General features: G+C 36.1%; 2 protein-coding genes across 2 annotated transcripts in view; both read right to left on the bottom strand.

Moving 5' to 3' along the window:
• Positions 1 to 10,064: 10,064 nt before the first annotated feature.
• Nod1 (nucleotide binding oligomerization domain containing 1) overlaps positions 10,065 to 25,186 on the bottom strand; it is a 79,116-nt gene continuing 63,994 nt past the window's right edge. The window contains exons 13-15 of the transcript XR_009225094.1: positions 16,964 to 17,078; positions 15,097 to 15,453; positions 10,065 to 11,957 (exon numbers count right to left, since the gene is read on the bottom strand). The gene's annotated coding sequence lies outside the window, so the exon portion shown is untranslated. The remainder of the gene's footprint in view (positions 11,958 to 15,096; positions 15,454 to 16,963; positions 17,079 to 25,186) is intronic.
• On the bottom strand, positions 18,227 to 23,723 carry LOC124080140 (NADH dehydrogenase [ubiquinone] 1 alpha subcomplex subunit 1-like). The gene has a single exon (XM_058573156.1). The coding sequence runs from the start codon at positions 20,907 to 20,909 to the stop codon at positions 20,703 to 20,705; it is 207 nt and encodes a 68-aa protein (XP_058429139.1). The 5' UTR covers positions 20,910 to 23,723; the 3' UTR covers positions 18,227 to 20,702.

A 25,186-nucleotide genomic window follows, 5' to 3' on the forward strand; every position in this document is an offset into this window, starting at 1 on the left:
TCTTGCTAAATTATCCCATTATTTAGAAGTGAAGAAAATAATGCTTTTAAGGAAAATCGTCATATTTCCTTTGTCCATAAGTTGACAGTATATTATAATAAAACTGAGAAATATCTGAATGCTGAAAAGTCACCATGAATTAATTGATGTTATTGCTTCTTTAATTTTGTATATCCATTACCACAAAATTGACTCCAAAATTACTACTTAAAATTCTGTAACAGCTTAAGAAATTATTGTAGTGGCAATGGACAAAGAGATTTTTCTTCATTATTTAAGTGAAGATATACTTTGAAATTTCTAATGTAAACCTACCTGTAAATTATAATTGAAATATGATTGGAGAGCTGTTAAGTTTTGAGGAGGGATGCTCTGCTAGTATAGTATACAGTCATAACTTTTAAAAGTTGTAGTTAGTAGCATTCTGCTGTGTTTTAGAAGAGTAATAAATCTTTGGAAGCATAGTTTTCATGATATCAGAGGTACTGAATTTTGTGGCATAGTAATTAAGAACCTGAGTTCTGGAGCCAGATGGCTGGACATTGAGCAAGATAATTTCTCTTATCCTCACTTTTTTCTGTTGAAAAAAAAAAGAAGGTAATATCAATTCCTATATAAGGATTATTGTATTAAGTGGGAAGGTACATATATGTAAGATGAGGCACATAGTAAGCTCTTAATAATATTTGTGGTTAATATAAACAAAAATTCTGTGCCCTTCTATGAATAAGTTTTTGTTATTCTGTCCAGTCATGAAGCGTGATAGTAATATCTTAAGACCTTAATTGATGTGTTTAAAGAAGCTAAGATATTAATAGAGAACATTATGGGTTCTGATTTCCACGCTCATAAAATCTAGTGACTATTGTCTCAGTAACTAAAAATTAAGCATTATACAATTTGTGCATGGCTAGGACCAAGAATACAGAAATGAAAGATGGCTGCCCTCAAGGAACTTATTTTATAGTGGGTGAAGCCAAAAAATAATCAAGCATGTAAGGAGAGTAATGAATGCTGGCAGAGGTAAACACAAGCTGTTGTGAAGATACAAAAGAGTTATTAAACTCAGACTAGACGAGAATGGTAAGTCTTTAAGAACAAATAGATCATACCTCTAAGGAACGTGGATAAAGGAATATGCCAAGTGTGAAGTTTGGGGATGGTGTTCTTAAGGCAGAAAACAGCACATATCCAAGATGGAGAAAAGCATGACAGTCTTCAAGAGTTACTCTGTCTAGAGAGGTAAGCAAATAAAAAATCTTGCAGAGATAGGTACACCAAATTATGATTTTAGGAAGGAAAAAGACAATCATACATTTCAGATTAGACAGGATGGGATTAGAGGCAGAGAGAAGTGTTAGGAAATTTATAATAATTCAGATAAAATGATAAAAGCTCTAGATTATGATTCCCAACCCATTTTAATGCACCTGTTACAATTTCATTGAAATAGTCACACAATTGAAAACTTGAAACTTAGTGGGTTAAAGATTTAGAGAGTAGAATTGATTCATTTTAGAAGTCATTTGCATATAAGGAAATGAGAGACAAGCCCAGGAGTATAACTTCTAGTATTCTTTTCACATCTTGAAAGGTTGAATCTCTACCTGGCAAAAGTGGATTATGCCAGTGTATCTGTTGGGGAATCAGAAATAAGGAACACTAATTCTAAATTGAAGGAAATAAATTTTAAGTGGGAGGCAGAGCCTCAAGAGAGAAGCCAGACATGAATATTTGGCAAGTTGTGAGAAAGCAGGAAGTGTGATAAATGCATGTGTAGTCTTTTAGGGTTCAGGAGGAGTGTAAATCCAAATATTGCCAACACTGTTATCAGTAATTGTGTAATTGGGGAACACAAAACTAGTTGAACAGTGTCTAGCTTGGTGGAGTGGGACCTTTCCTAGAATTCCTCTCTGCCCGTAGCTTCAGATGCCTGTCGGAATAGGACCATGCTTTCCCAGAGTTGCTTAATGAAATACTTAGATGCACTCACTCATTCTTGAGGTGTTTGTCTTTGGTTCCTGTATCCTGCACTTTTATGTGTTTTCTCAGCAAAAAGAACTACTGTTGGAAAATAGGGTCTTAACAGAAATAGATATATGGAAAAGATGGATCCTGCCCTACTGATAGAAGTTGCTGTTTTGGATAGGTTGGGTTAGGCTAAGTAGGAGGAGGGACCAGAAGAAATTTAACCCTTTTTAGAAAGCTATGATTTGCTGCCAGCCACATCATGATCCTTCTTATTTCGTGAAAGAAAGGAATGACAACTGGTTGACTGACGTTTAGTTCTTGGAGGAACAGCAACCTTGGGATAGCTTTGTGGCTCAAGGAAGCAACTCTCCCCACAGATTATTCAGTCAATGGCCATGGGAACACCAATATAAGTTTTTACAAATTTCTCCAAATTGTTTCAGAGGTTCTCTTGTGGATATCCTATGACTTCAGGACAGCAAGGCCTAAAATGTTAAAAACCTCTGTTTTTGTAAATATTACATGATTTAAGATTTGATTCCCACATAAAAATGCTTTTAAAATTACTTTTCTGAAGTATCTTAGTGATGCTATAATTATAAAAGTTTTAAAATTCTGCCATATAGTGCCTTATTCCTGTGGTAACATTTTCTGTGAACTTTTGAATACACTGCTAATTATTATATAGAATTTAAAGAATTGCTAACCAAAAAAAATGCTTTCTGATTGGCTTGATCATTTAGTAGCTGTTTGACTACTAAGGTAACAACATAGACTTCACAACAGTGTAAATTTATATTTCAGAAAAATACCAAATAACTAAGCTATTTAAATACACAAGCTGTTATCATTTTAGCATGTAATCAATATAAAAAATTATCAAGTGTTAACATTTTTTTTTCAGACTTTGAAACCTGCTATATGTTCTATACTTAACAGCCCATCTGTATTTGGAATAGCCACATTGTAAGTGCTTAAGAGTTAGGCGACCACTGGCTACTGTACTGAATAGTAGGGGTATGGATGACTTTACTCTGAGAATCTTTTTGACTCCTATCTTTATCTGTACCTGGATATTTCTGAAGACCTTGTAATTACGTTGTTAAGATTATTGGATCTCTTTCAAAGTTGATTTAACTATTAAACGTGCACAATACTTGTCTTATGTTATTATTAAAATTGAGGTAGTATCTTAAAACTTTAAATATCTTTAAAAGGTTGAGGATGTTGAGAATCCTCTTTATGTGCATTCACAGACAGCACTGGCTTTCATTATGATTATAGTTTTTTGGTGAGGGCACACAGGCTTTGATTAACTGGTCAGTCTCAGGAGTTGGTATGTTTGTAAGCTCTTACCTACTTGTCAGTATGAACCATGAGCAGTTCTGATGAGTAAGTTCTAGTCAGATTTTCCCCTGGGGTTGAGTTCTTTGGGGGCATTTTCATGAATGTCATACCGTCTAGCTATAGTTGACTTTTTGCCATGACCATTAAGCTTGTCCACAAGACCCTCTGTCACAAAATGGGAGTACTCTGCAAAATGCAGAATGAGAGGCAGCAGTAAGTCAGGTCTGCCATATCTTGAGTTAGTTGCAATTTGGCTTGCCTAGGGATTCTGTGCTGAAATGCCATGGTGAATGGAGTCAGGTAAGGGGTGGAGTTAGTATTTAAGGTTGGTCTACACACTGGGAAAGAGGACAATACGCACTTCTGCTTTAGGATTCCCAAGCAGGGATTCCTGAGCCAGTGATTCTTGATCATATTTTTTACTTTGGGTGAAAACACTGCTCTGGTATTTTTAAGAATTCTTCCCAATTCTGGTTCATAGAATAAAACTGCCTGGTAGCTAGGCTGTGATCCTTGATTTTCACAACAAAGTTTTGTGGATTCCTTCAAGTCCTTTGTACCTCCAGAACTTGGCTCTTGACTAATCCATACCCTTTGACTTTCAGGCTTCTATCTCTTCCTTTGGATTTTAAAAAACTCAACTTTTGACACTCAAAACTGAACAAAAATGTTTATAATATCCTCATTCTCTCTCACTCCTGAAGAAGCACTTTTCATCAAGTCTTAGAGCAAATTCCCATAAGCAACTGGGAACACAAGAAATTAAGTACCAGGAATGAAAAATATAGCAGTTAGTAATTCAAAAATTGCATTTTTTAAACTCATCAGTGATTAGAAAGCACTGAGGCTGAAGTATATAAGTAACTGCAGTCTCTCTTTTTCATTCTTAGCTTTATGTTGGTTATCTTCAAAAGTCTTTGCACACTGAAGAACAGTGTGTGGCTGTTATTTAAACTAGAATGCAGGGTTAATAAAAGTGTTGGTTCATTCAGCACATAACCTATTAAATATTTGATAATTGTAAGATTGCATATAAATTGATGGGGGAAATGATAGCTATGAAGTTTATGGTTCAGTATTAGCAGCAAAAAGGTTGGTAATCAGTTATAATAGAGCAAACACGTAATGTGGGTGTTTGAAATCCATAGTTTTTGAATAAGCATTTGTGTCAGATGTCACAAGGAGTAAGGTCATTACAGTCATGGGAAAAACCCTTTGTTGGTGACGTAATGGTTTCATGCCTTGTGCCAGGTCACAGCAAAGGTGAGAACAGATGGAAGTGTCCTACAAGCTCCAGGATTGCAGAAGAGCCAGCCAGCCAGATTTGTTAGTCTCTTTCAATTTTCAGAAGGCTGTTTCCTCAGTCAGCACAGTGTTAGATTTCTAACTTTCACTGCTTTTTGAAAGCAGCTTTATTTCAAGTTGCAAATTCTACACAACAAAAGCACCCATTATAAATTTGCTACCTGACGATTCCGGACAGATGTACATACCTGTATAACCATAACCACAACCAAAGTAGAGAACATTCACATCACTCTCAAAATTTATCTCAAGTCCCTTTATAGTGGGTTGCTACCCATTTACCCTCAAGCCCAGGCAGCCACTAATCTGTTTTATGTTCTGTTTATATCTGAAATTTGGTATTATTCTATTTATCTAAGTCTTATTTTGCTCAGCGTAATATTTGTGGGAAGTATCAACGTTGTTTGCTCAGTAGTGTTCCATTGTATGAATAAATATACCACACTTTGTTATCTTTCTATTGGTGGGGGACTGGGCTATTTTTAGTTTGGGGCTATTATGAATAAAATGGTTATGAACATTTGTATACAATCATTGTGTGAGCATGTGATTTCATTTCTCTTCAATAAATTACTAGGGATGAAATTGCTGTTGTAAGTATTTATTAGATATTGACAAACTATTTTCCAAAGTAGCTGTCCTATTTTACATTCCCACCAGCAATATATGAGGGTTACAATTTGCCCCATTATTGCCAAAACTTAGTGTTGTTAGTTCTTTAAATTCTGGTCATTCTGTTGGGTAGGTAGTGATATTTTTTTGTGGTTTTAGTTTTAATTAACCTAACGATTAATGACATTTTACATCTTTTTTAATGTGTTCATTTGTCATTCTTTTATATGCAGTGCTAAGAATCGAACCCAGTGCCTTACACATTTGAGGTAAACTTCTTTGGTAAAAAGTTTGTTCAGTTCTTTATCCCATTATTTATAATAGCTTCTTTGAATATAACATAATACCATAAAATTCACTCACTAATAGTAGTACATACGAATAATTGTTAGTATGTTTACAGAGTTGTGCAGACCTCAGCATAACCTAATTTTAGAATATCCTTGTCACTCTAAAGAAGCCTCTTACTCATTAGCAATCATTCCTTATTTCCCCTTCCTCCAGCTCTAGGCAACCATTAACTTACCTCCATAGGTTTGGCATTACTGGATATTTCATAGGTAATGGAATCATATCCAAAAAATGGTCTTTTGCATTTGGTTTCTTTCACTCAACATAGTATTTCACCTTAACCCATGGTTAGTGTATATTAATTATTTCCTTATTTTTACAGAATAGTATGGCTTTGGGTATATCATAGTTTATCTGTTAGAGAAATTTGAGAATTTTTACTTTTGGGGGCTATATTGAATAATTGCTATGAACATTTGCCTTCAATTTCTGGTGGTTCTGCCTATCTACTGCTTCTGTAGCACTCTCTCATCCTCATGGTGCTACAGTACTGGCTTTCTCGTGATTGTTTGCCTCCAGTGTAAGTATTGTTTCCAAAAATACCCGTGCACGTGGAGTTTACCCCACATTCTATTCCAAATCAGTTTAACTCCCCATAGCAGTGAGGCTAAAACCTTCCCAGCCTATTCTACCCTGGTACAATTGCAGTGCTACAGAACTTGGGGTTAGTGGGTAGGAGAGTAGGAGCAGACTCAGGCTAAAATGCCATAGCATCCCCTCATTTTTGTCATGCTTCAGTAGGTTTTCTTGATTCTTGTTTTGTTGCATGCCTTTTATCTATTTCCAAGATTCTAAAATAATTATTTTGATAGTTTTGTTAAGTCTTATCATTGCTGTCGAGAGAAAATTTGCCAAACCTTTACCCATCCATTCCTGAAGTCAGACTGGGCTGTTCATTTTGTTGTTGTTGGTGGTGGTGGTGTTTTGTATATCTTCTTATTGAGTTCTAGAGGAGTTCTTTTGATCCATGTAAGCTTTTACCAGATATGTGTTTCATAAATATTTCAGTCTGTGGCTAGACTTTTTGTTTTAATATGAAAGTTACAAATTTTAATGAAGCCAAATTATTAGTTTATTCTCTTCCTATTTTCCTTTATTTGTCTTAAGAAATTCTTCCTGGGCTGGGGTTGTAGCTCAGTGGTGGAGCAATTATCTCACATTTGTGAGGCACTGGGTTCGATTCTTAGCACTGCATATAAATAAATAAAATAAAGATCCATCAACAAGTAAAAAAAATATATTAAAAAAAAAAAGAAATTCTTCCTAATACAAGTGTTACAAATCAGAGGGGTTTTTTGCTCAATTAAGATAGAAAATATGAATAAGTAGTATAAAACCATCCAAACAAGGCTTTATTGAGGCTTATGCTGCAGCACAAGGGAGTCAGTACAGGATCAGGGTTACAGACTGGCTCCTCAATGACCAGAGGAGTAGAAAAAGGAGGTGGGCCTGTGTAGGCGCACAGTCATCTGTTAACTGCAGGTCATACTGGTTTGCACATGTGTACTGGATCCATCTGAGCTCGGTTGTCATAGATGGTAAGGGTACTCATCTCTACCACCCAGGAAGTGGGAAAATTCCCAAGTCCAAAGGGAAGCAGTGTGTCCTTTGGACCTCTGAGAGTTGTGGAAGTGGGGAGTCCAAAGGGGGAACTCCTGAGTATCTGGAGGAAAGGAGAGTCTTCCAGAGCTTCAGTGGCTACCACCAAAGGCAGAAAAATAACACTGGGGAGGGTCAGGCTTTCCTTCCCTTTTTTTTTTTTTTTTGATACTGAGGATTGAACTCGGGTACTCGACCAGTGAGCCACATCCCCAGCCCTATTTTGTTTTTTTATTTAGAGACAGGGTCTCACTGAGTTGCTTAGCGCCTTGCTTAGGCTGACTTTGAACTCGTGGTCCTCCTGTCTCAGCCTCCTGAGTTGCCAGGATTACAGGCGTGAGCCATTGTGCCTGGCTTTTCTTTCTTGTCTTGCAAGGTCACAAAGATTCTTTATCTAGCTCTTATATTTAGATCTGTGATATAGTTCACGTAAATTGTTGTATGTTGCATAAAGGTTGAGCTTTATGTTTATCCACATGATTCTTCAGTTTGTTCAAGAATATTAGTTTAAATTAGTATATTTTCCCTATTAACTTGGCATATTGAAAACTATGTGGGTTTTTTCTGGGCTTTTTCTCTTCTGTTAACCTGTGTGGTCTGTTACACCTATGCTAATGTCTCAGTGACTAGATTACTATAGATTGCTAGTAAATCTTAAAATCCTCACCTTCAATTTGGAAAGAAATTTTTACCAGGTATAGAATTCTAGATATTTTCATTCAGCACTTTAGATCCTAACTGCTCCATTCTCTGTCTTGCATAGCTGTAGGCAAGAAGTTTGCTATCATTCTTTTTTAAAATTTATATATATTTTACAATTTAAAACTTTTTAATAATTGATTTATAATTGGACATAATACATGTATCATAAATTCACTATTTTGAAGTGTGTCATTTAGTGTTTATAGTGTATTCACAAAGCTGTGCAACCATCACCACTAATTCTGCAACTTTTATATCACTTTACGAAGAAACTCTATACATGACCAGTGTAACTTCATATCATGTATAATCATAAGATTGGGAAGTTATACTCCATGTATGTATAATCTATCAAAATACTTTTACTGTCATGTATTTAAAAAGAACAAATTAAAAGAAAAAAAAAAAAACCTCTAGGCTGGGGAGGTAGCTTAGTGGTAGAATTCTTACCCTGTAAAAGGCCCTTGGTTCAATCCCCAGCACCACAAACAAAAAGAAACCCTATGCTTTTTAGCAGTCACTCTTCATTTCCCCCTTCCCTTTTTGCTCCAGCTACTACTAGTCTACTTCCTGTCCATATGGATCTACCTATTCTGTACATTTCAGTAAGTGGAATCATACAATATATGGTCTTTTATGTCTGGTTTCTTTCATCTTGCATAATGCTTTCAAGGTTTATCCATGTACCATCACTTCATTTCTTTTCATGGTAGAATAACATTCCACTGCATGGATCTTACACATTTTGTTGATGGGCCTTTAGGTTGCTTCTACTCTTTGGTGATTATGAATAATGCTGCCATGAGCATTATTGTAGGAGTCTGTGTAAATGTATGTTTATTTTCCTCTGGTGTATACCTTAGAGAAGAATTGTTGGGTCATAAGTTAAGAGTATTTAACTTTCTGAAAACTGCCAGTCTTTTTGCTGCACATTTTACATTCCCAACAGCAATGTTGAGGATTCCAGTTTCTCAATATTCTTGCCAAAAACTATCAATTGTCCGTGTTGTATTATAGCCATCCTGTTAGTTGGAGGTTGTGTCTCTTGCCTTTGATTTGCATTTCCATAATGATTAATATGTTGAGCATCTTTTCATATACTTATTGGCTACTTGTTCATCTCTTTGGAGAAATGTCTGTTTAAATCCTCATTTTTAAATTATTTTTTCATGTTGAGTGTTAAGATTCTTTTGGTGTTCCAGGTTCTAGACTCTAACATGATCTGCAATATTTTCTACAATCTCTTAAAGGCCACTTTTTTGATAGTGGCCTTTGCCGAAAAAAAAGTTTTTTGTTTGTTTTGCAGTCATGGGAATCTGACCCAGGGCCTCATGGGTGCCAGGCAAGCACTCTACCACTGAGCTATATCCCCAGCACCCAGAAAAGAGTTCTAGTTTCTATGAAGTATAGTTTATCTGTTTTGTTTGGTTTTGTTTTTCCTTCACTGCTTGTACTTCAGGTTCCATCCAAGTAACTAGTGCCTAAGCAAAGGTCACAAAGATTTACACCTGTGTTCTTTCCTAACAGTTTTATAATTCTAGCTCTTTACATGTAGTTCTTTGATACATTGAAGTTAACTTTTGTACATGACTTGAGTTATAAGGATCTAACTGCATTTTTTGGTGTATGCAGATTTCCAATATTCCAGCACCATTTGTTGAAAACCTGTACTTCATGGTGCTGGTATTTGAATTGGTAGGTCAAATCAGTGCAGTGTTCGAAAAGAACCTTTCTTTGGGATAATATAAAAGTAAATATGTGAGCTGAGGGTGTAGCTCAGTGGCAGAGCACTTGCCTAGCATGTGTGAGTTACTGGGTTCAGTCCCAGCACCACACACACAGAAAGTAAATATGTAACTACTTAACCAATTAAAAAACAATGCCACCTCAAATCCCTCTATTTATGGATAACCACTGTTACCATTTGGTGAATATGGTTCTACTTTATTGTTTTGGTGATAATATCATACCACTATTGAAGTTTACTCATTTTCATTAGCATTCTTTCATTATTGAAATTTTAAGTTGTTTCCAGTTTATACTTCACACCAATAGAATGAGTTCCAAGTTTCCCCATTCTTATGGCAAAACTGACTTTTGTCAATAATTTCCCATCTTTATTAGTCTAATAAGCAAAAAAGTCAGATTTCATTACATTTTTGTCATTGTGACTATAGTTGAACATCTTTTTTTTTTTTTTTTTTTTTTTTAGTATCCTGACCATTTCTTTGTGAATTACTTGTTTATGGCTATATTCTATTTGGGGCTGTTGCTTTTAACAGTTTTTATATATTTTTAACATTAAAACTATTAAATTTCTGTCGCAAATGTGTTTTTCAGCTTATATTTTGTCTTTGAATTTTTTCTTAATTTTTTTTACTGTTCAGCATCTGTACATTTTGTAAACATTATCACATTCTTTGCCTTTGTTTTTGTTTTGCTTTTGATGTATAACACTGTTTTTATAATCACCAGATAATTCTCATCCACATTGTCTAGATTTTTGAAAGTGGTTATAATTGTGTAAAATATAAAACCTATTTTGTGCATATTCATCCTCATTATATTTTTCTGGACAGAAACACATGGATATATGTTCAACCCCGGGACTGCACAGCCCCCCAGTGTACTGTTTTTCAGACCCAAAGAAAGAACTTGGAGGACTGTCAGAGAGGTTTGAACATTTTATTATTCACTCCTTGCCAGCAGCAGGCCAGGATATAATGGAGAGCTGCACAGTGCCTACAAGCTAGGGAAATATATTATAGTTTGCATGCCCACTGTGCAGGTGACTCTCTTTGGATGTTTTATGAGTATATTCCTTTACAACCAAGGTCACTCTCTTCAGATCCTTTCCCAAGGATTGGAGATAAGGGAAGTGGCCAGCTCCCCCTTCCCATTTCTCTCTTATACCTTCTTTTAGAGACCTTTTTCTCACTGCAAGCTTTCCTAGGCACTGATTAGTGTTTAACATAACAGTGTGGTATGGGACAGCATTGTTGAGCCTGGGATCCTTGTACACATGTGGAATCCCTGTCTTCATGGCAAATTTCTGGAAATCAATCTCTCTCCACCCCCATAACACCCTTTGGTGCTGGGGATAGAACCCAGGGCCTCACACATGCTAGTCACAAGCTGTACTACTGAGCAACATGCTTCTTAAAGTCTGTGTAGGTGCACTTGTAAATGTTGATTAGTGTATTGGTGGGTCACCACCTCATGAATGGCACATGAGTCTTCTCACCACCCCTCTTGATGAGAGTCATTCTGCCAGGCCTAAATTGGAAAGCTGCATTTCTGGGTTTTGACCTTTGTAGCTTAAAAGAGTTTAACCCATCTCGAGTTTTTCACCAAGTACTTTATATATATAATCTCATTCTTTAAAAATTTAAATATTTAATTCATCTATTATAAGTTTATAGAACTTTTGATTCTCCATAAAATACTTAAAATAAGTTTCTTAACAAGTGGATTTGTTCTTTATTTTTTGGAAGATCCACTACTAAAGCTTTTTTAGGCCCACTGAGTCAATGCTGGAAAAAGAAAAGCAAGATAGATTTTTTTTTTTTAAAGATAATATTTATGGTCTTCCTCCAAATCTCTTGGCTGGTCTTTATTTAAATCTGCATATAAATGTCACTTCCTCAGAAAGGCATTGAATAAAAAAATATATAGTTGATTCAACATTCAAGAAAGGTACTTACTTCCTTCACAACCTTAATATGATAGACTTCTCATTACTTAGCTCACTCAGTGCCAGTTATGTGTTGGGTAGTATTTCAGTCCCAGGGATATGATAGTGCTCAAAACTATCAAAAGTCCCTGATTTCACAACACTTATTGTGGAAGAATGAAATAAATGTAAAATCTGTCAGTCTTTGGTACTTCTATCTAAAGAAGATGACCACCCCCATTATTCTGATTCCTGTTCCTTTCTTACTAGCACTTATCATTACTCACCTCATCCTGTCTGCTTATTTAGTGTCTCTTCTCCCACTTGGATGTGCACTCCATGAGAGCAGGGACCTTCTGTCTTGTTCATCACATATCCCCTGCACCTTGAACAGATTCTGGAACATAAGAGCCATTTCTAAATACTTAAAGTCAATGACTGGCTTTAGAAACATTATTGCAGTATTTTTTCAGTATGTTAATTTCTATTGGTGTGTGGAAGAAACTAACATGCTTAGCAGTGTATCTGGACTTATAAATTAAAAAGGCAATAGAAGAATATAAATTAATATAAATATGGTGTGTAGATTGACTATACCTAACTATCTTAAAAGTACGACTATGAGTGAAGCTGTTCACATCAGTCTTTATGTTAATTCTTATCAGGTTTTTTTAATATTAATGAGATTATGCCAATAATAGTGATGGCTCTGTTATTTGAGCATTCACTGTGTCAACCTGCATGCCAAGTAAGTTATCTTGGTTCATCCTTACAAAAACTCAGTAAAGGATTTTATTTATTTATTTATTTGGTACTGGTGATTGAACTCAGAGGCTCTCTACCACTGAGTTACATCCCTGGTCCTATTTGTGGTTTTGCTTTTTTGTTTTTGTTTTTCAGACAAGGTCTCTCTAAGTTGCCAAGTATGGCCTTAAACTTGTGACCCTCCTGCCTCAGCCTCCCCAGTCACTGGGATTATAGGCATTTTAACTAATACTGAATAAAAGGATAGATAGTAAAACAGGCAGCCACTTAAAAGCCAAAAAAGGGCTTTTCTTTAAATGTAAAGACCACTATATAAAATTAACCTGGGGGGGAGGGTGTCCACAGGGAAAGATAGGACTGGACAGACCTGAATGAAGGCTATAGACCAGCACCCTACCTGATAGCTACATTAATTAACTTCTAGACTGGTACACTTGGGTGGCAACGGGCTATCAGGTCCCTTCTCCAGGGAGAGATCTGCTGCTTTTCTTCTCAAATCCTACTCCTTTCACTCTCACCTTCTTTATCCTTGGGTTTCTTGCAATCCTAGAACAAGAACCCAGGAAGAAATCAGCAGGAAGCTGCTGGGGTCTGCTGCAATACTAGATTAGGTGTGGGGGTTCATAGCCCACCACTGAAAGCTGCAACAGGTGACTTCAGTAGTAATGGAGATTAATCTGGCTTTTCTGGCTGCAGTTCTGGGAACTGACCCCAGCGCCACTTCAATGTGTGATAGCTGCTACCACTAAAGCCGGCTTCATCAGCAGTAGATTCCTATAATTTAGATGGAGCCTACCCACCAGCAAAAATGGAAAATCTGGTTTCATCTCAAACTCCAGTTTCACTATGGGGAAACTTGGGGATGTTAAGTGATTTGCCCAAGAAGAAACCGTTGGGAGGCAACTGAACTGAAATTATGTTTATGATGATCAGGTTTCCTGGCTCCCAAAACTTGAAAGAGAGGTTGCAAAAACAGAAGTTAAGATGTCAGTCTAGGGAATTCCTGTATCAAAAGTATCAGCTCCTTTTTGTCTTGCTAGCATGATCAGTGAGGATGTGTTATATTAATAGGATGCTTTCTTGATCCTAGAAAACTCAGAGGTTAAAGTGAAAGGAGAGGACAGATGGGTCAATGTCCTTGGGAGCCCCATATCTCCAAAGGCAGACAATGAAAACCTTAATGCTTAGTCAAGGGGAGTTGTCAGTTCCTAGTTTGTAGGTCATTTTGAAGAGAATTTAGAGCTGGATTTTTACAGTTTTATTGAGGCACTTACTTTATAGTTGAGCTTAGGAAATTTTAACACCTGAATACTCAATGTTTCAGACTCTTAATGTTTCAGACTATCTTTTCAGTCACCTATTTCCATGTATCTTAAGCCCCACTGAAAGTATTTCTTCAACAGACTTTTGTAGTGATCCAGGGGAATAAATGTTGAGATTATTTTTCCCTCACATTTTGGTTCTGAATGTCCTACCATTTCCACAAGGGCTTTCTCAAAATGCCCTTGCTTACAGAGGCTGTTCTTCCCTGTGCTGACCTATTGTGAACCCTCCCTTCTTATAACTCATCATTTCTAAGAACTGAGTCATGCTCATTAGCATAATGCCATTTATTATAGTTATCTACACACTTGTGTGATCTCATGTAGTAGCCTTTAAGCCATTAGGTGGAAATGAAATATATATGTACCTATCCCAGTGGTTTATACTTGGATGACACTAAAAAAAATGTGTTTCACCATTCCCAAATAGTATTTTTTTTTGCTGACATGATAATGCAGGAATGGGGAGGGATGTTCAGTCTTCTTGAATAGACTTTTAAGTTTATATTTAGGCTGGTTAACTTTTAAACCAAAGAATATATATCCCCCTCAGCTTAAAATTGTCATTGCTTTACAGTGGGCTTGGTCACAAGCCAGAGTTTCTCACTCTGAAAACATTATGTGCTGAGAATGTTTCAAAAAACTTTCTGCACATTTTTTGTCAGCCACAAATGGTATTACCAACTCTCTTAATGATCAGTGCTACTTGGGTTGGAGCTGGAAAATATCATTCTAAGTGAAATAAGCCAATCCCAAAAAACCAAAAGCTGAATGTTTTCTCTGATATGCGGATGCTAATTCACAATTGGGGGGGGGGGCACTGTAAGGAAGAATAAAGTTACTTTAGGTAGAGAGGATTGAGGAGTGGGGAAGGGTTATGGAGGTAGGAAGAATAGTAGAATAAATCAGACATTATTCCCTATGTACATATATAAGACCAGTGTAATTCTACATCATGTACAACCAGAAGAATGAGAATTATATATGATGTATCATACAAAAAGTGTATTCTACTGTCATGTATAACTAAAATAAAATAATTAAATAAAAATTTTAAAAGGCAGGTATGTTCTCATTAGCCCACCTGTACTAACTCCCTTTATTGGAAATTACACTTTCATATTTGTAGAATCAGATGAATTAGTTGGCTTGGAGAGACCAGGTGTTTTGCTGAAGGTCACAGAAAATGAATAAGTTAAGCCCTAGAACCTAAATGTGCTCTCTGACTTGACTGTCCTAGACTTCTTTCCTCAGTTGTGAGCATGACACACCTCAAATACCTTTATGACTGAAAAGAACAGAGGCCAGGAGGTTTTTAATGATGTGCATAGAAGTTTCCAATACTCCTCAAAAGTAGAGTGTACTTTTTCTCCTTGAATAGTAGAATGCTGTGGGAATGATGCTCTGTGATTTTGGAGTCTAGGTTAGAAATAGCAATACAACTTCTACCTGGCTGTCTTGGGAGGATTGCTTTTGCTGGGCAGTCAGTATGCTGCAAGGAATCCTAGGTCTTGTGGAGGGGCTTGCTTGTGAGCATCCAAACCAGCAGCCTCCATTAACCACCAGTCCTGCAAGGAAGACTTCAAGATTCCAAACCCAACCATCTGGCTGCAATTGCATGAGGCTCCAAGTGGAGTGGAAATCCCAGCTGAGGTCAGCAGGCATGCAGGACTGAGAGATTATGGCATAGGTTATTATCTAAGTAGGGCCTGCCATTACAAAACGCTGATATGTTTGTGACTAGGCAACAGGTGGAAATTGGCAAAACTGAGGAAACTTGGTGGAAGCCTGATGGATCTTGAGGGCCTGTCAGGGCATAAAGTAAAATGAAGAAAATGTTATTGGAATTTGGAGGAAAGGATTTCTTGCTATGTCACAACAAAGATTTTTGCAACACGACCACATTCAATATCATAGTGAATAAGAAATGTGTCTAGTAATTCAAAGAATAACTATTCAGGTCTCCAGGCAGATTGTTGAAGGGCAACATGTCTTCTATCTGCCTGAAATAAAAAGAAAAGCTGAAGCACTATTAAATAAAGGAACCAAGACTTGATAACTTTTTAAAATTGTTATTAACATTCTTATTCCAAGCCTGCCCAGATGGCAAAGGACACTGAAATTAAGAAATAGCTCCTGTCCAGAGAACAAACCCAGGAAAACATCTGAACATGAAGCCAAGGGTGTGTCTGGAAGACCTCAGGGAGATTTTAGATGAAGCCCCAAAGACCCTTTCAAAAGACCGGGCTCGGGGTGTACCCAGTGGTAAGAGTGCTTTTCTTGCATGTTTGAGGCCCCGGCTTCATTCCTGCACTGCACACATACAGACAAGGCCTTCCAAGTGTATGCCTCATTGGTCCTCCCCATTTAATAAAAGGTGAAGGAGAGGGCTTAAGAACCTTCATGGCCTTCTCCCAAAGCAGCATTACAAAGAGCTCAAGGTAGGAAAGCTTGTCCCAGAGAGATTTGTGGGTTTGGAATTTGTGTAATGGAGTAAATCCCTGGTAAGATTCACAGTAAACCACAAGTTTTTTAGATAATTATATTGGCAGACATACCACAGCTTAGACTAGTAGGAATGAAAACAATAAAAAATGAAAAATAGCCTTTGAACCCTCAACTTCTACAAATAATCAACTGCAAACTCTAGCTGCTTTTTATTTTTGCAGGGCTGGGAATTGAACTCAGGTTCTCCTGCATACTAAGCAAGTGGTCTACCACTGAGCTACATCCCAGACAACATTTTTTATTTGAACAGGAAAGAATTTAAAGGGCAGGCCCAAGAACTGAGAGGCAAAAATTGGAGTGTTCCCAAAGAACAGAACTGGATCCAAAAGTATTTCAGAATTGTTATGAACAAATGTCTATTATGTGCCTCCCCTTGAAAAATATCAGATTGCTCACCTCCATCCCAGCAGCTCACCAATGTTGGGTGCATGAAGAGGAGTACACAATTTGTCTCCTTAGTTATGGAACTAAAGATAGTGAGGATTAGTACTTGGGAAACTTCACCAGAGGGACTGGTTCTGTACCCTGAGCCAGTTTACATGACACGGGGTCCTATAGCACTAGCTTAATCCTGATGGGTTAAGAGGACTTCAGGAAATCTTGGAAGAGGTGACTGTTTTGCAGGGAAGGCTGCATCGGGCTAGAATGTAGACTAATGGTTTTAAACTGCCTGCAAGTTCTTTTGACACTTCTCCCATTAAGAGAGATGGTGTCAGTTTCACTCTTGAGTATGGGGTGTCACTCGTTTCTAGGTAATTAGAGTACAGCAGAAGTGATGCTTTATGACTTCATTAGAAAAGCCTTTTACCTGTCTCAGGAATCTTCTTGCTGGCAAGCTTCTGCTGTGAGAAATCCCAGGCAGCATCAGCCACCAGACATATGAGTGAGGAGGTCTTCTAGATGACTCCAGCTCCAGCCAGCATCTGACCACAAGCAAATAAGGAAAGCCCAAAGAACTACCTGAGTCCAGAATTGAGAGGTGATAAGGCGTGACTATTGTTTTATACCACTAGGTTTAGGGTATTTGTTGCACAGCAACCAAAAACTAGAACAGATCTCTGAAACACTGAAGAGAATCCACCAGATGGTCCTGGACCCTCTCCAAGTATGGCTGTTTGTTTCTCAGTACCCATTGGATATGTCTTCTCTGATGCCCTGTTGGCCGGAGGTTCTTATCAACCAAAGCTTCTCCTTGTCTTAGAATCTTGGCATTTTTGAGTCATAGTAAGAGAAATGTATAGACTTATTATCAAAAAATTGGCAAACTAGGTTACATCAGTAAGTGCTACTATGTTCTAGAGAGAAAAAATAGTACTAGTTTCAGCAGTGGTTCAGGGCAGTTAACCTTCTCTAAGCCCTTGCTGAGTGTCACTGGCTCATTATAGAGACTTGTTAGCCACAAGTCAGTTAACATGCCACTTAGTTAATGTATTTTTTTATTATTACAGGACTGAAATGGGTTGCATATAATTGTTTTGAGCTTTTTTTATGGAATAGTTAATGTGTATAGATACGTATTAGAAGCCCAGTTTTCATCATGGGTGATTGTTTTGAGCTTTTAAGGTAAAGCAAAGAAAGGTCATTCTAGCATATAGATCTAGTAATGCATCCTTTGGATATTTCCAAATAATTTTTTTCTCACTGTATATAATAAACATCTGCCCTAGGAGCTTTTAACAACACAAGGAAGCACAAAAGAAAAATATTCCTTATGTTTTTTTGCTTTCTTCATCTCTCCAGGAATTTGTTCTCTTTTTAACTCATGTCTTTCCAGACTTTTTTCCAGGCATATATATTCATGGGGTAATATATAGTGTTTTAGAACTACTTTTCTCAGTCATTCCATTTATCATCATTTTTTTGTATTTGCATAGTATTCCTTTTAATAGTTGTGGTACAATATCACAATGCCTGTGGTTGAATAATCCCCCCGACCTAGTGTTTTACTACTATAAATAATGAGCATTCCCTTTTTTTTTTTTTTTTTTTTGTACCAAGGATTGACTTAACCACTGAGCCACATCCCAGCCCCCCCCCCCTTTTTTTTGTATTTTATTTAAAGACAGGGTCTCACTAAGTTGCTGAGGTTGTCTTTGAACTCTCGATCCTCCTGCCTCAGCCTCCTGAGTCTCTGGGATTACCAGTGTGCATCACTGCCCCCAGCTCAGTGAGCATTCTTGTCTAAAGTGGATGGATCAAGGAATAGGAGTTAAGTTATAAGCTAACCAGTATAATGTCAGATCATGCTACTCCTGTGTGAACCCCCAACCCCATGGCTCCCATCTTAGAGACCTAAAAGGCCCTATAACGCCTGGAGTGCCTGTACGTGCCCTTCCCTGTGTCCTCTCTACCTTATCTTCTCTCAATATTTTCCTTATTTGTTGCCTCAAATCTGTTCCTAAAAATACACTAGGCATGCCCCATTTTGCCTAAGATCTTTGGCCTTGGCGCTTGTCCTTCCCTTTGCCTGTGACACTTCTTGCAGGTATCCACAAGCTGCTGCTTTCACTTCCTTTTTGTTTTGGCAGTTTGGGCTTCAGCAGACAACTTACCTTAACCATACTATGTATTAAACGAACATCTTATCTTAGCAGCTCCTTAATCTGCCCTCACTTTTGCATTCCCTGTTTCCTTCACCCTCTTTCTCCTTCTCTATAACACTTACCTGACAGATTTTACATTTATTTCACTCTTCCACAATAAGTGTTGTGAAATCAGGGACTTTTGATAGTTTTGAGCACTGTTTTACCCATCATACCTTTGGGATTGAAACAGTACCCAACACTTAACTGGCACTGTGTGAGCTAAGTAATGAGAAGCCTATCATATAAAGGTCATGAGGGAGGAAAGTACCTTTCTTGAATGTTGAATCAACTATATATTTTTTTATTCAATTTGCTAATAATTGGTCACAGGTTTTCTACATTTGTATCCATGAAGGACATGGTCTATAGTTTTCTTGTAGTATCTTTGGTTTTGTTATCTGGGAATTGGGGGCCTCATTAAAATAGGGGAGGTGTTCCTTCCTTGTTTATGTCCTGAATTTGTATAGAATGCTAGAAATATTCCTGTGTGCACTGTTTTAGCTGCACCTCCTACATTGTGATGTATTGGGAGCACATGTATCACAGCAAGTGTGAGCCAGCTGCTTTTTCCTTGAGGCAGGCAGATTTCCTGAGTGAAGGTAAAGAGTTCTTGTGAATCAGGCTGTATAATGTCTGAGGAGAACAGACTGACCCTTGTGGAAGCAAGGAAAGCTAGCTCCAGTACTGTTCCCAGTCCTAGTGAGCTTTGCTGTAATGATTTCAGCTGAAGTATTTTATTGACTTAGGGTAAGTTCCATGTTTTAAAAGGCTGAAGTCTGGGGCCAACAAATGTGAAGAAAATTTAAATATCAGAAGGGATCTGTAGAAGAAAATCAACCATCTGTAGTGTTTAAAGTAACAGCTCTAAATTAACTGTGAGAATATGTGCAAGGATTCTGTGAAGTCTTTTAGGTGATTGATGGGGGGTGCCAAAGTACAGCAAATAAGATTAGCAACTAAGCAAAAGAATAAAAAAGAACTTGGGAATAGGAAAAGGAAAGACAGTGGAATGAATCTGACATAGTTTTCCTGTGTACATATATAAAAACAACATCGTGGATCCCACCGTCTTGTACATCCATAAGAAGAGGATCCTAACTGGAACAAAATACATTCTGTACTTGTATGTTTATATCAAAATGGATTCTGCTGTGGAGTATAACTAAAAAGAACTAATAAATCAGAAAAAAAAAAAAAAACAAGAACAACAACAACAAACAGAGCCTTGAGAAAATTACTCTTGATTACTCTTATTCTTCCATGTTAGGTAGAAAGTGTCCATATTTTGTCACCATCTCTTCCAGGTCTTGAATTAGCAGTCTCCATCAGAGGACATCTCCTCCTAGAAAACTTTAAGATTCAAGTGCCTAAGATCTCCTTAAAAGGCCCATTGCATCAAGACTCATAGGTAGTTTTTCTAATACTAAATCACTTTTTTCTAATGATTTGTCAGTTATTGTTATTTTATAATTGGAAAATAATGATGGTTTTAGGTTAAAATTTGGAAATACCAAATAAATTTAACCATTTCTATTCTACTGTTTACAAGATTCAGAAGCAAATAACCTTTTGGCCATTCTAGGATACTCAAAAGAGAGTATAGCAGTTTTACTCTCAATTGGAAAAGGCAAATTAAAGAAGAGTTGACAAGGAAACAAAATATGAAGTGTTATTTAAAAGCAAGAAATCTTTACATATTGATACTGTAAAAAGGTCAGCAAAAGTACGTGGTGATGATTATAGGAAATTTAGTTTTTCAAAAACAAGGAACTTTGCTTCAAGAGTATGCCAAAAGTATAGGGATCTCACCATATTTTTTTCTTTTTCATTTTATTGTGGTTTTAACTTTATTTTGAACATGTATTATGTAACACACTGCATGCTACATAATATATCAAGTAGCCTTCTAGCAGGGGTAGATGACCATACTGAGTTTTTTTCATCAATCAAGAAAATGCTTCCTTAATCCGTGTTCTCCAAACCCTTTGATTTATAATAACGATTAACTCCAAATATATGTCTTTCCATCAAATTCCACTTATAGGGAAAATGGGCAACCCTTTTTTCCTTGCCCCCCTTAGCAAACCTATGGATGTAGACAGTGGCCACTCCCAGGAAAACAAAACACATGCCCATTATACTGACTCCTAGAAGAATTTCAAACCACATTTTGGCAAGGTTATTTAAACCAAATCCCTATCCCTTAGGCTCCTTATAGGTGACTGGTTTTGGCTCCTTTCCCAGTCACCATATTTTATTTTCAAAAATAACGTTTATCTGAGTACAGAAGGAGTTGAACGGTCATTTTATAGAAAGAAAACTCTAATTCGACTTTGTAATCCAAATAATGACTTACTGTGAAGAATTTGCCCTTTATTAATATACTTTCTAAAGCCTTTCTAAATATTTGTTTAGGTATACATAAATTGTAATAAATTTAAAATTAAATTTAAAATAATTACCTTTATGAACATATTAAATAAGCCAACATACATTATACTGAATTTATCATCATAATGAGATTAACAGCTCCCTTAATAAACCAGTAAACACTTCCATTGTGTGTGTAAGGTAAGTGCTCTACCACTGAACTATATACACGAGGTCCTCACATTCATTATCTCATGAGATGTATTACTTTGTAACTGTATTCTGGTGTGGTCTCAACCATTTTATTAATTTTTACCTTAACCAAAATAACGTATTTCTTTTCAACAGAGAGAACTGGTATATATAACACCAGAAACTAAATTTTTTCTTCCATGACTATACATTTTATATCATTTATAGATTTTAAATTCAAAAAATATTATCAAAGACATTTGGACTTGATTACTCTTTAGTCATTCTACAGTGTATAAAAATAGAAGACAAGGTTAAAGCCATGTTGAGTGACCATTGTTTTATATCTTAGAAATTGTCAGAGTATCTAAATACTGTTTATTAATTAAATCTAGTAAATATGAGCCTAAGTTCTTAAAACTGTAGATCTAAAAATTACAATTCATGTTTATACACTTAATCCTTATGATTTGTAGCATAAGAATTTCACATGATTAAATCAAGATCCATAATCCAAGTTTTAGAGAATTTAAATCCTAAAAAAACTAAATCCAAGTCTTGTACAGACGAGCACTTTGTACTGACATTTTACATGATGGTAAAAACAGTGTGTCAGCACAGTTGTTTTTAAACTAAATTCATTTCAATTTGTCTAAAGGGATATCATCAGGAGTATTACCTGGATTATTCTCTAATAAAACTCTCTAATGTTTATATTCAACAGACCTCAATATTCTTAAACCAAAAATTTAAATCACATCAAAATGTTCTAGTTTTCCTGCCTTTCATATCTTACAACATAGTAACCAAGGCCGTTATTCTAGCTCATGGCTAACTTTTTTCTCTTCTGTTACTTTTAGCAAGAAAAAATTTTTAAAAGCCAATATGAGTAAAGCTTAAGAAACTTAAAAAATCATTTGAATTTTATCTGGACTGGATAAGTATGTAAATAACACCTGAGTGCTTTTTTTGATTAATTCATAAAATTTTGCCAAGATTAGAGGAAAGGGAAGGAGAGGAAAGGGGGGAAATGAGAAAGAGGAAATGAGAAAGAGCACAAGGCAAATCAGACTGGTGAAAGCTGATCTATCACCTCATAATTTTATAATTATAAAAAATAGAATTTTGCACTTACAAAAACAGTTGTAGGATTTTATAGTACTATTCATGTCAGTTTGAAGAGTTTTTCCTCCTTCACTAAAGAGGATCGGATCCCTCTTGGGCTAAGGAAATTGTAATTTGAATCCTAAAGCCTATCATCGGGCCCCATTACTGTCGTTTAGAGGCTTCTACTTCTTTTGCTTTTTAGATAAAATAGATAATTTTTCAGTGATTATTGTTGTTGTTTGTTTGCAATGTACAATTTTTCATCTCCTGGAGCCAGGAAAAGATGAACTTCTTGAATAGGTTCAAGGAGTTTTGGAATTTATGGGCCAGGGCAGGATTTGAAAAGTCCTTAACATTGGCACAAAATCTGGATATAGCCAGGATTAGATGTTGTATTATAAAATGTTAGGGTCCTCTTCATATGAAAGCTGCAAAAAAATTTTTTTCGGTATATAATACATAGATATTTTATTATATAACAGATGGAATTTATGAGAAATCATTGCATCTGTTTTATGATGAAATCAAGTGAGGTGGCTCTTCAGAAGCAATTTTGAGTCTGGTCTCTCTTGTAAGTGAAAAATATTCTTTTTAATTCTCTAATTTATTTAATACCTTGTTGTGTGTCTTCCAGTAATCTTTTTCTGGGTGCCTAGCATGACATACACTTTGTGTTCTTGCAGGGAGTATCAGTATGAAAAGAACAGCCCAGGCTACAAAGGACTCTTCTTTGAAGCAATCCCTAGAAAATGGAACTCATCAAGATTCCTCTTATAAGTAAAAGGCAAAGACACCATAAGGCAGTGGACCTCAGGAAGCCCCCCTTAAATAAATATGAGGAATTTAGCTGCTTCTCTGGGGGGAGTGATGGGAAATGGAGAGTAACAGCAAAGTCACGAAGTTCTGGAAAACTGCTTTAGAAAGCTGCAATTTTAAGAGACTTTGCTTTAGTATGCTTATTTCCAAAGATGAGGGAGGAGGAGGGAAGAGAAAGGAGAGCTACAAATAGGAAAGTGTGGAATAGGTTTAGGCAGAAATGTAAGACAGAGTTGATGTTTTTCATAGTTTATTATCAGCATAGATAATAGAATCTTATACCAATTTTTTTCATTTTTTAAAAATATAATTTTAGGGCTGGGGCTGTGGCTCAGTGGTAGAGCATTGCCTAGCTTGTGTGAGGCACTGGGTTTGATTCTCAGCAATACATATAAATAAATATGAACATCTAAAAAAAATTTTAGAAAATAAATTTTATAGTCACAAGGAATTGTAAAAAGTAGCAAGAATCCCTATGTACCTTCACCCAGAATTCCTAAACCCTCTAATAGTAAAATCTTATATAACCTATATATAACCTCTACATTATCAATACCAAGAAACTGACATTTGTATGATACTGCCTACTAACCTGGAGATGCATTTGAATTTTATCAATTACTTGTTTTCTCTCTACATATCATTCAGTGAAATTTAATCACATATATAGATGCATGTAACTACCACAGTAATCCTGAACAAAATGATTTAATCATCACAAAGAAGCACTCAGGCTCCATTTTATAATCATAACCCTCTCTACAAATGTAACCCCTGCCTGGCAACCACTGATCTGTTCTCCATAACCACAATTTTGTCTTTTCAATAGATATATAAGTGGAATCACACAATGCACATAACCTTTTTAGATTGGCTTCTTTTTGCTCAGGCTAACAACCTTGAAATTCTTTCAATGTGTTGCATGTAGCAATGGTTTGTTCTTTTTTTACTACCAAATAGTATTTTAGTGTACGGATAAACCACAGCTTATCCATTCACTTATTAAAGGACTTTTGGGTTATTTCAAGTTGTCAGCTATTCAAAGAAAGTTGCTATAAATATTTATGTGTAGATTCTTGTGTCGATACATGTTCTCATTTCTGTAAATATCCAGGAGTACAATTTCTGAGTCTTACTGTCTACATTTAACTTTATAAAAAAAAAAAAAAACAACTGTCAAACTCTTTTTCAGAGCATTGTTTTATATTCCCACTTTTGGTGTGTGAGAGATCTAGCTGCTTTATGTTCTTATCAGGAGTTGTTATTTGTTTGTTTTTTCCATGTCATTCTAATAGGTGTTTATATCATCATGACTTTAATTTGTATTTTTTCAGTAGTTAATGGTATTGAACATCATTTCATGTGCTTAACATTGAACATTTGAATAATCTCTTTGGTGAAGTGTTTAAGTCTTTTTGCACATTTTCTAATTGGACTTTTTATTTATTTTTTTTTTTTACTGTTGCTTTTAGAGATTTTTAAATTCTGAATATAAGTCTCCTGTCAGAATTATGAATCACAAATATTATCTCCCAGTCTGCACCTTGTATTTCATACTCTTAATAGGATCTTTCTTAGCAAAATGATTTGGTTTGATAAAGTCCAACTTATTGGTAGTTTTCTTTTATGAATCATGATTTGGGCATTATGTCTAAGAACTCCACCTAGCCTTGGGTCATAAAAATTCTCTGTAGTGTTATCTTTTAAAAGTTTGATGGCTTTACTCTTCACATTTGGATAAAATTTAATCATATATAGAGATGCATGTAATTACCACAGTAATCCTGAACAAAATGAGTGGATGTTTGCTTTCAAATGTGAGGTTTAGGTCAAGGTTCATTTTTAGCTAAGGATATCATTCTTCTAACACTGTTTTTTTGAAAAAAAAAAAATCCTTTCTCCTTTGAATTGCTTTTGCCTTTTTGTCAAAATCCATTGACTTTACTTACGTGAATTTACTT

The sequence above is a fragment of the Marmota monax genome, unplaced genomic scaffold (assembly GCF_021218885.2).
Source record: "Marmota monax isolate L192 unplaced genomic scaffold, Marmota_monax_Labrador192_F-V1.1 WCK01_AAM20220418_F8-fsc00133, whole genome shotgun sequence".
In the NCBI taxonomy this organism is placed as follows: domain Eukaryota; kingdom Metazoa; phylum Chordata; class Mammalia; order Rodentia; family Sciuridae; genus Marmota; species Marmota monax.